The sequence below is a fragment of the Equus caballus genome, chromosome 3 (genome assembly GCF_041296265.1).
Source record: "Equus caballus isolate H_3958 breed thoroughbred chromosome 3, TB-T2T, whole genome shotgun sequence".
Classification (NCBI taxonomy): Eukaryota; Metazoa; Chordata; class Mammalia; order Perissodactyla; family Equidae; genus Equus; species Equus caballus.
The window spans coordinates 109310824-109323016 of record NC_091686.1 but is presented as its reverse complement, the minus strand read 5'-3'; the positions used below and the strand labels follow the sequence as shown (position 1 = coordinate 109323016).

Genomic DNA, 12193 nt, shown 5'->3' with positions numbered 1-12193 from the left:
ACTTCTCTGCACCTTAGTTTCCCCACTTATTAAAAAGGGAGAGTCATAGCTGGGGTTGTTGGAAGGTGAGGGGTAATGCATGCCAGGGCCAAGCACATATCAGGCGCCTCATGAATGCTACATCAGCTCGGGTTCAATTTATCCGGATCACCTCCTTTTTTTTCCCCCCCTGTCCTTTGCTAGTCTAATTGCAATAACATTGTGCTCTCATAATACTATTTTTTTAACCTCTATCTTCACACTTACACTTGATGTTGACATTGTCCTTTTGCTACACCATACTACAACATTCTTTTGGGCGGGTATCACATCTTATTTCTCTAATGTTATCAGCACCTACTACATAGCTGGGCATCCCGTAGGCTGTATGACAAGTCTGACGTGAGCATCCTATCGGGTGGTTGAAAGAGGGACTGTAAGGTCCAGTGGCAAATATCTCTCTTCACTCATCTCTAACATGTATGTATTATCATTATGCTCTCCTTGTTTTCTTTCCAATTAAAATAATATCTAGAAGGGTATTAATTTTCTTGGATGTGGGGAGAAGGGTGATAGTAAAGAGTTAATGAAAGAGAGAGAAACAGCAGAAAGAACACTAGGTGAGGTTCCAGAAAAATCTAGGTTCTAACCCAGATCTGCCGCTTAGTGGATGTGTGACCCAGAGTAAACCATTTAACTTCTCCAAGCCCCAGATTTCACATAAGAAAATTGAAGATAATTACATTTGTCCTAATTTTGAGAGTTAGGAGAGTCAAATGAGACCTCTAAGGTATGTGAAAGAACTTTGTGGCATATCCAGAACTAAGTCAGAAGGCATTGTGCATCCGAGAACTATAGTACAAGACACACAGTAATATTACCTGTTGTATTAAACTGAAGAGTGAACTATTGGATGTTTGATAGTTTGTAAGTAGCTCACTTTTATGATGTACTGAAAATCATGTGCGCTTGCATGCTGTGTATTAATTCTTTTACACAAAGATTAAAAAATGTAGAGTCACGTCGTGAAAGATTAAACCAAACTCAAGATTGCAAGCATAATTCTAACTCTGAGAGTATGTTAACAAGTCCACATTTGTACTTACCTCCCTGTGGAAAGAACTGCGAGTAAATCTCTTTGAAGGTTTCTTCATTAACAACACCACTGGGGCATTCCTAGAGAAAGTGGTAGAAAAGCAATATAAGCAAAGTGTTCATACAGTTGATTTTTTTCTCATTTTGAAACAAACTATTTTGCAAAGCTGCACCAAAGAAGTTAACCACCCATCCACTATTACAAAGAGAATAAAAGCACACTATAAGCTTCTCTTTGTTCCAGTTCTCACTGAATGAAGAAAAAATTGCAGATATAAAAATCTTTGCATAGTATAAGTATCAAAGTTGGTCTGGCACATTCAAAAACACACCGCCACTTTCAAGAACACATATTTATTATCAACAAGGTAAGAAGAAATTACGTTGTTTTTCATACAGCAAGGACGTTCCAAGATGCTGACGATATGGTTTGCTGGATCTTGGGGCTTTGTTCTCTGGAGATTTGCTGGAAGCACATAATCTTTAGTTCAGTAAGAAAATGGTGTGCTCCATTTGGGTCTAAGGTGGTCTAAGAAATTTCAAGCAGGACTAGTTCTTAATTTCTGTTAACAGGTTGTTCAGTAGTCCACAATAACATGGTTTGTAACAAGAGACCTTGAATGAGACAGGACCCCACGATTCTTTGAATTTCTGAAGAGGAGGGTGTGAAAAGAAACAGGCCTGAATGTAACGAATTCCCACCTTTGTCCTATGGGTGAAGTTATTTAAGGCGGATGGATACTGCCTTGGGAACTCCACTAATGTTGGGCTACTGACCTGGCAGACTAGAGGGCAAGGCTACCCTGCTGAGAGTGGATTGGGTATTTTCTGTAAAAGGAACTGAAATCTAACATGTGAGGAGAAGTCTGCCTCGGTGCCAAAGATGAGGACTAAGCAAATCGACCTTCGACTGAGGTGAGGGAGAAACTTCGTCCGCGCTTTGGAGTTACAAGCACAGTCTGGTCAGGAATCTGAGGTGTAGAGACTCCTGGAGCAGTGGAGGCTGACAATCACGTAACAATCCGACATCCGATCACATGTGGTATGTTAATTGGACATCGAGGGTGGGAAAGTAATAAGCTCTGTCCAGTCCTTTTGAGTAGCTTCTCATCAACAGTCCCGTCTCACCTGAGCTCCTTGCTCCGGTTGTCACAGCAGCCCCGCACCACCTGGCACACGCCCAGAATTCACGGAGGGAGAATCAGGGGTATGCTAACTTCCCTGACTTTAGACATGAATACTCTGTGTATTTTAAAGTTGACACTATTCCTGGGATCTTCAACAATCATCTGTTGTGGTCTGTAAAGCTTCTTTTAACCCTTAAAATCATTGTCCACTCAAAAATTTGATTTATTAATTTGATCTTTCTTTATTCTGATGAGCCAGTTACTCACAACTGTAATGTGCTTCACATAAGGAATTTTCTATTTTCTCATTGTTGATTTGAAAGGTAGGACCTCTGATACATAAACAAAATTGAAATTAATAGTTTCAATATGATGTTGAGTTTACAGAGCTTGTCAATGTATGTTTCTCCCATTTGATTGTTATAATGAACCTACGACTTAGGTATCTCTGTTCACTGAAGCAGAACTGGAGGTTCTGCGGTAAAGTGACCTGTTACCCAGCTGGCCAGTGGGAGAGCTGGCATATGGGCTTGGAACTTTCCACGTCATCACAAGGTTTTGGATCAGGTAAGGTCTGTGGAAATAATGATCCCAAGGATCTAAAAGGATTAGAACAAAGAAAAGACAAACAAAAACAAATGAGCCAAAAAAAAAAGAGAAAGCAAACTGTGATGGTTAATTTTATACGTCAACTTGTCTGACCCATGATGCCCAAGTGTTTGGTTAAATATTATTCTGGGTATTTCTGTGAGGTTGTTTTTGGATGAGATTTACATTTAAATCAGTGGACTTTGAGTAAAGCAGATTGCCCTCCATAATGTGGGTGGGCCTAATCTAATCAGTTGAAGACTTGAGTAGAACAAAACGATGACCTTCCCTGAGGAAAACGGAATTCTCCAGCATGGTCTTTGGGCATGATCTCCAACATCGGCTCTTCCTGGTTCTGCAGCAGACTGCCTTTGGTCTTGAACTGCAACTTCTTCCTGAGTCTCCATCCTGTCTGCCTCCACTATTAGATTTTGGACTGACTAAGCCTCTACAATACCATAAGCTAAATACTTAAAGTAAATCTCTTTCTGTGTATTGATTCTGTTTCTCTGGAGAATCCTGACTAATATACAAACAAATGACATATATACAATTCCAAAGAAGAACAAAAGATGACACATATATAGCTAATTACTCCAAAGTTTTAGCTAAATGACTATTATTTGGCAGCAACAGAACCAATTTTAAGAACAAACAAACACTTTGTAGTTGGGCCCTTTCTTGCATGGAAATTGTGATTTATTGGCTATTTAACTCTGAGCCATCTGCTTGGGATGGTAAGAAGAGAACAACTACATGGCTCGCTGCCATCAGGGGGTGAATTTGTGCAAGGTCAGAGCTGGAAACTTGCCTTGGAGTTAAAATGATGCCAGCAAGGGATGAAGATAAGACGTGAAGGGACATCTGTGTGCAGCAAACTTGTCATCTGCCTTTGGTATCTAGATGTGTATGATAGATATATCTCCTAAGGTGAAATAGAACATAGAAATCGACTGTCTCATGTGTATTTGTTTTATGTTTAATTACATGTCTATGTCAGATGAAATCCTTTCTCTGCTAGCTGAAAGCTCCTGCTCAAGTTTTAGGGTGGTAAGTCTCACCAGGTGAATTTGTCTTTATCCATTTCACATTCATTACATTAATTTACATCTTCAACCAATACATCTTGCATGGTTATTACTCTAGGAATTTTTCTAGGAACTGGGGCAGGAGCAATAAACAAGTCAAAAAATAAACAAGCAATAAACAAGTCTTTCCCTCACGAGGCCTACATACAAATAGAAGAAAAAGATTAAAAAATGTCAAAGACAAATGTCAAATGTCAAAGATGATAAAACTATCAATCCAGACAGCAGTGATTTTTTTATTTATTCTAAACATTCGCATGGGAAACCAACGCATTTTACTACCTTAAGGTGAAAAAAATTAGTCAAGTTGTATAGGATTCTACTGATTGACAAAATGGTACAATGGCCTCTTCTCTATCTTTTCCTCACATCTTTTGTGGACTGGTTCTTGCACAACAATGGTATAACCACCTCTCTATTGAGAATGAATCTGACGAGCTCGTGTGAACAGCTAAGCGTAGACTATAAACAAGGTGACTGTATTAGTCAGGTTAACTCTTGCTGCTGTAATAAAGAGGCCCCCAAATATATAACAAATTAAAAGGAATTTGCTCATCCAACAGATTTGGGTGGGTGTACAAATCAGTTGATGGTTCTTCTCAGAGTCATTGATGGACAGAGGCTAATGAAACCTTGGCTGTCTTCATGTGGCTTCTGAGGTCTCTGTGATTATCTCATCCAGAGGAGAAAAGGATGATTGAGGAGTGTGCATGGGAGGTGTTTATGGAACAGGTCTTGAAGTGGTACCCACTATTTCCACTCTCATTTTGTTGCCTATAAATCACTTAATATGTCTACCCCAAACAACAAGAGAAGTCTCGTGTGCCCAGGAGGAAGGCTAGAACACAGATTTGGTGAACGTTTAGCAGTGCCTGTCTCAGAGGCTTATTTGAAATATACTCCAAATGTCTGTGCTCTGAAGTAGTTCTCCCACCAAAACTTTACCATGACCATCATCAAAACATTTAACAGTGTAAGTTCTTTTCATTTCCCTTGGAGTCATTTTCAAAGGATGATATTTTCTGTTGACCACGTCCAGCAAGGCCTGAACATCTAAGTAGGAATTCGCTTATCAGGTTTTCTTCACTCTAAGAAGGATCCAAGAAGCAGTAGCATTCCCTGCTTTCAGGAAAGTGAAGAAAGCCTCACTCACCTTTTTACTTTGAGAAGTTACTATAACCTTCTACAAGCCCTTATGGTTTCTATATTATATTTTCCAAAGACGTTTTGTCTGATTATTAACAAATGATTATTCTGTGAAAATATGTTGTCTATAGAAAAAAATTATAGTAAATAAAAATCATAATTTTACTACTGTAAGACTGCTTAGGTCATTCATCTAAGCATATATTAATATACCGTGCAAATAAAATTGGAATAATACAAGAATAGAGCATTGCATCTTATTTTTTAACTTTACAAAATATCCTGAACATTTTCGATCTCACGCTTTTTAATGGCTGCATAGTAATGTATCCATTGTATTTACCATATTGTTGGATATTAAAGGGATTATAGCATTTGGAGACTACACAAGAATAATGATGTAATTAATATTCTAGTGCATATGTCTGTGACTACACCTGTAGTTCTTTCTTTACAACTATTCCCAGAAGGAGAATCACAAGGCCAAAGTGTTTAAATCATTTTAAGGCTCTTCAAATGCGCAGTCATGTTATTTTCCAGAAAGACTGTACCAATATGTGTTACCACTACCAGTCTATGAGAAAGTTTCATGTCTAGAAGGGCTGCTGACCAGAATCACATGGAGATTTGACACGCACCGAATGCCATGAACAAACAGCAATAATTTGCTTCCATCGTGAACCTAATCGTTATTCTGAAAATTATCAGAGGACATCAAGGCATTTGTACAGATCTTTCCAGGGGATAAAGTGATGTACCTGTTTTTCATGCAGACAACGATGCCTTGATGGTCTATGAGACCACATTACCACAATAACAGTGGTTTATTGAGTGGATATTCAATGCCTTCTTACATACATCATCTCTTTTACCATTTTCACTAAGCCTGAAAGGTGAGGATTATTTAGAGATGAGTAAAATCAAACTTGGAGAGAATAAAATTAAGTAACTTATTTGGAGTCACACAGTTTTTAGAGATCCATCCACTTGTTTATTCTTCCCACGAATAGTTATTTAGTGCCTTCCATGCATCAAGCACTGTTAGGGCACTGAAGATATAGGAGTGGGTTAAGAAAATATTCCATTTTTGCTCTTATGGAATTTAAAGTTGAATGGAATCAGACTCATATCTCCCTGACTCCATTGATTGCAATGCTATCCTGCCTTCCAGATTATCATCGGTTTTTCCATTCGAGCTGAAAAGGTGGCCTCCTGGTAAACCATCTGTGAAATACTTCCTTCGGGAAGATACGCAATGTTTGTTTGCCTCCAGAGCCACCCATCATGGCTGTGTTGGAGAGAGCTACCTGCAAAATGAAGCCATTTCAATCAAAACTAGGGACATTGATTAAAAGTACATATGTATATATACTGTGAGTTGTAGCTTGAGAGATTTGGGGGAAAAGTTTTTAATTTGTTTTTTGGGGAAATTATTGCCTTTAGTCCAGCAAGAATCTCTCCATCTTCCTCCTCACCACATATACTTTAATCTCATTATGAATGGTTAGACAGTGAAGTGATTTGGAAAAATTTCTGGTTTTTAGGACAAGTTAAATGAACTACTCCATCAAATGTCAAGGAACTAGAGGGTCCTGGCAGTCTGCTGGCTGGGACATTAATCTGTTATGACCAGTGGGTTTCCTTTATTGCTTCTTAATCTCCTCACCATGGTATGATCAGGATGCAATAAATATGGAATGAGATTTTTCTTAGCACATAGCTACCATCTATTGGTCAGTTGGCCCTTTTTGGGCCTTACTGATGTGTCCCCTGATGATTGTTTTCAGTCCTCTCAGGTAGTGTCATGATACATGTGAGTGTCAAGATCAGTTGTAAATGTATACAATTAATACTTTGCTACTACTAATATTAATACTTTATGGGTATGGTCATGTGCCACATAACAATGTTTCAATCAATGACAGACTGCATACATGACAGTGGTCCCATATGATTACTACCACAAAGCTAGGTGTGTAGTAGGCTATACCATCGAGGTTTGTGTAAGCACACTCTATGATGTTCGCACAGTGACGAAATTTCCTAATGACGCATTTCTCAGACTGTATCCTTGTCATGTGATGCATAACTGTATTTTACAAAGTGTGATATTTTATAATAACTATTAACATGGTTATGATGATACTGATGAAGATAAGCTAATACATATGAGCACTGTCTACGTTCCAGCATTGTGTTAAATGCTCTACGTGGATTATCTCACGTGAATGGATAGATGCTAGCATTATCTTTATTTTTTTTTTTTATTTTTTTTTTTTTAAAGATTTTATTTTTTCCTTTTTCTCCCCAAAGCCCCCCGGTACATAGTTGTGTACTCTTCGTTGTGGGTTCTTCTAGTTGTGGCATGTGGGACGCTGCATCAGCGTGGTCTGATGAGCAGTGCCATGTCCGCGTCCAGGATTCGAACCGATGAAACACTGGGCCGCCTGCAGCGGAGCGCGCGAACTTAACCACTCGGCCACGGGGCCAGCCCCAGCATTATCTTTATTTTATAGATAAGTATATTAACTTAGAAACTACCCACATTCCCATAATTTGAAAATGGCAGTGCACAGTTTATTGATCATAGAATCCAGAAACTTGAGTGTTAAAGTAACTTTAGAGGTAAGCCAGTTCAATGGCCTCATTTTAAACTTGATGAGCTTGAGATTGAGGAGGTTACAGGAATTTACCCATAAACCACACGGTGGGCTGCTGAGCCACACCTTGTGTCTGGGTTTCCTGAGATCTAGGCTGATGCATGGACATCACAAGCACCTTCACGTCCATACAATAGCTGGTATGTGCTGCCAGGTAGTATTTAGAGTAATATAGTAAAATTCTTATGCTCCTGGGCTCTGTAGTTAAGTAAAGACCTTGCTTGAACCTCTGCTTTGCCACTTAAAAGCTGTATAGCTTCAGACAAATTGCATAGTCTAAGTCTCATTGTTCTTTGTAACATGGGGATAACTATTGATCCCAGAGGGTTGCTATGAGAATTAATAATATAATGCATGTTATATTATTATCCTAGCCTTCTTTTTATCCATAATATTTGCTCATTAAATATTAGCTGTCAGTACAATAGTAATAATTGAGAATTTCGTAAGCAGAACTCCATGATATAAAGAGTCATTGTAACATCAATGCAGCTACACCAGGGTTAAATGATATTCATCAGGGTGGTTGACCCAGTACAGTGCAGGTCTGATATAATGCAATGACCCTATAAACCAGATATGAGTTATGTCTCCTACTCTAGCATTATAAATTGAATCTACTCTATCTAATATCATCAGAGTTTACACTCAAAGGCAGAGGAATACTGCAATTGTAAATGGCAGCTGGGAAGAATAAAGGCCACGACAGTGGAAATAAATGTCAGTGGAAACCCAGGAGCCTTTTATTCATTAATTTAAAGGAAATTCTCCCCCAGTAATGCTTGGATGAGTATGTTAGAAATACAGCAGTCCAGGAAAAGCTTCAGGAACGGTGCTTGGAAGAGAGATCCATGTATGCAGGGGAAATTGCTAAAGAAATTATTTTTTGAGGTGCCTCCTGAGTCCCTATGCTTTTACCTCATAAGAAAGCCTTTCAATGCTTTCTTGAAAGTTGTCAGAACTCTGGTGGAATGCTCTAGAAATGGTTGTAGTGGTAAGCAAATCAGATGTATATTCTTGATAATATTTGTCCACTCTACTGGCTGATATCTTCTCTTCCTTTAAATTAGCCTGTTCTTGTGTATGTCACCTCCTTAGGTTCAGAATTATTATTGAACATTTAGAGATACCTCTCCCGGAATCCCAAAAGAAGAATTATAATACAAAAATATCATGGGAAAAAACGAAAAATTCTTGTGAAATAAAGAGTTCCTTGGGGATCCTTTTATGATATCTGTAATGCTACCTCTTTTAAGCATCTATGTATTTCATCAACTCTCACACCTATCCGTGTTGCTAAGAAGGGCATACACGGCACTAGTTGTGAGGGGCTTAAACTGAAAACCTTGGGTTTCTAGAACAGAAGTGTCTTGGCATCATGTTTTGTCCAATGACTATTCTTCCTGATAAAGGAAGCCTGCGCCTATGTAGCACAGGTAGAGTGTGGGCAGAACTACACGAAGACTGGACACTGGGCACTCAGATCAGAGAAGAGAAAGGAGGAGACTCACATCATGACCCAAATAAGATGAGCACTCAATTCTCTGGTAAGAATAGGCGACAGGTAAGTTGGTACTTCTTTGAAGAAGTTACCTTCTTAAACAGTACGATTATTAGAGATCATACTAAAGTGAGCTCTGTACAAGTTCATAAGCAGAGACCAGAAAGCATCCTGGACACTTAGAAGAAGATGCAGCAATAACACATGAGATACACCAAGAGGAAACAGCTGAATTGGACAAGGCAAGGAGAACAAGAGTTCATGTGTGGTAGCTATTTATCAACAAATTCTCCCTCTTCTGAACACAAGAGGAGATTGCATTTCCCGGGTCCCTAATGATTGGTTGGGACTATGTGACAAACTCTGTTCAATGAATGAAAAGCAGAAGTGACATTGTAATACTGTGATTTATAAAAAGAAATATGTATTTGCTCTTTGTCTCCGATTCTGGCACAAATCTCCTAAAACCATTGGAACTTCCTAAGTGATTAGAGAGATAAAGGTGTCTTTTTTCATGTGTGACTTTTCGACCCCACCTAAGGATGGGGGCTGCTTGCCAGGAGAGCCAGCTTTCAGTCGCACTTCTCTGACCTCTTCGGGGGGTGGGGCTGGAGGTTGCGTTCAATCACCAATGTCCAACGATTAATCACTCATGCCTATGTACTGAAGCTCCATAAAAACACAAAAGGACAGAGTTCAGAGAGCTTCTGGGTTGGTGAACACGTGGAGATGCAGAGAAAGTGGCACACTTGGAGGCGGCATGGAAGCTCCTTGCCCTTTTCCCACAGCTTGCCCTATACATCTCTTCATCTAGATGTTTCTGAGTTGTATTCTTTTATAATAAACCAGTAATCTAGTGAGTCAATGAGTTTCTTGAGTTCTGTGAGCCACCATAGCAAATTAATTAAACCCAAGGAGGGGGTCGTGGGAACCTCCAATCTGTAGCTGGTTGGTCAGAAACACAGGTAACAACTTGGGCTTGCAATTGGCATCTGAAAAGGAGGACAGTCTTGTGGGACTGAGCCCTTAACCTGTGGGATCTGATGCTATCTCCAGGTAGATAGTGGCAGAACTGAGTTGAATTGTAGGATTCAACTGGGAGAATTGCTTGGTGGTATGGCAATGCCCTCTGCCCTGCCCCGGGGAATCCAACCTCCTCTTGGGAATTGTGGAAGCCTTTTAGACACACATCACTTTTGGGTCATAGGATTTAATTACTGATGCCAGATATGCCAGAGCCTGCTTTTCTTCCTGGCATGGCAATCCTGTGAGAGAGGGTGGCTGCCCCATCAGTAGGACTCCTTGAGTGACATCAGTGAGAAAAGCACCCCTGCTGACCAGAGATAAACATGGAGTATGAAGAAATACACCTTTTAACATTTGCAGCCACTGAGATTCTGTTATTAAATAATATTCTGACTGATACACCAGGAGAGGACAGAAAATGCATTCTTGTCCATAATGGCTAAGTGGTTTTACTGATTACATGGTGAAGAGATATTTAAAATTCATCTGAGAACTTAACTGTGTATGTAATATATGTATATATTTGTTTATACCTAAGTGAATTTAGTTATGAACTAGGAAGTTCTTATTTTCAGTATGAATCCAACTATTTACTGATTATTTGCTATTTTACAAAGTCATAATTTAAAGCTACTTTCAAATTACCATTATGTATATCACACGAACCCATCCCAATTATTATAGTTAAGATTCTGGTGTCTAGAGTGCCCCCCAATCAGATAAGAAGTCTCCTTATAGAAGGATGCATTAACAAGTTGTATGTTTGCGTGGTTTGTGTTACTTGCTACAGATGTATCATAACTGTTTGCATACATTTAACATTTGAGAAAGACTGGCTGTTTATTTTCTTAATTTTCAAGGTTTGAACATATGAAGCTGAGATATAGTATAATTATTTCATAGTTAAGACAGCATTTTACCCTTTGAGATTTTCTTTTATATTTTCCATTAATTAGTTGATTAAATCATTAAAACAAAACACCCCACCACTTGCAGCCAGCATGGCTTTCACAAGACAGATGAAGTGAACCCTTTGATACACTAACGGTGATGGATGTAGCCTTTCGTTCTCAGAGACCTGTAATTGGAAAGCATGACTGTCCTTACATATTATTCTACCCTGCTTAATACCTAATCTAATTGGGAAAACATAGGTTCTGTTAAATTAAATTTCCACTCTTCACTTCTCTTGTTTGAAAGTGGGGTTGCTCTGAAAAGTCACTCTCTTACTAGCTTGACAATTTAAAGATGCTCTGTCATTCTACAACTGTAGAAGAATTTTCCACAATTTAAAGGGCGCAAAGCCATGACCCGTACTGCTGATGTCACTAGATTCTGTTGTGGATGTCTCTGCTCCCTTTAGACTTGGAAAATACCTTGAAGGCAGAGACTAACCTTGGTAGAGCCCCGCAGTGTTTAGAACAGAGAGTATTAAAAATGTTTATCCTGAACGGATAAATACTTAGCTAGTTCTTAGCTTTTAAGAAATTAGAAAATAAACTTGCTCTGGCCGTTTCCTTGAAAACTTGTGTGCAAATTTTTAGAACTCCATGAGCTCCAAAACAATGTTTTTCCTGTAATTCCCCTGTTTTTCAGTAGCAAATTGTGCTGAGGGTACCTTTGTGGTGCTTTGTGCTGTACCATTCACAGTCACCACTTTCTCTTATCACATCTGTGTCCCTGCCACCACCAGAGACCATTAAATGGTTACCAAGAACTTTTGAGATCAAAATCTTGGTTCCACCCACAAACCCTCACAACTGACTATTATAAATATGAGCACAGAAGGAGAGACCCCAGGGTCAAGAGAAAACACTTAATTCAACATCAATTTTAAAAACGTTAATGTTTTCAACAATTGGGCTATAAAAAGCTCATTTAAAAATAATAAGATTAGTCCTTCAGTTTTCAGAGCATAAAAAATAATCACTAAGGTAAAAACTAACATAAAAACTGATCACTAAGAACTAGAATTAACGTTAA

At 38.9% G+C, this 12193-nt stretch overlaps 1 protein-coding gene across 8 annotated transcripts in view; it reads right to left on the bottom strand.

Moving 5' to 3' along the window:
* KCNIP4 (potassium voltage-gated channel interacting protein 4) overlaps nucleotides 1-12193 on the bottom strand; it is a 1058683-nt gene that overhangs the window by 32661 nt on the left and 1013829 nt on the right. For all 8 annotated transcript variants that reach the window (XM_023638705.2, XM_070262544.1, XM_023638709.2 and 5 more), the window contains one exon: nucleotides 1086-1155. In XM_023638705.2, coding sequence (XP_023494473.1) covers nucleotides 1086-1155 — 70 coding nt within the window. The remainder of the gene's footprint in view (nucleotides 1-1085; nucleotides 1156-12193) is intronic.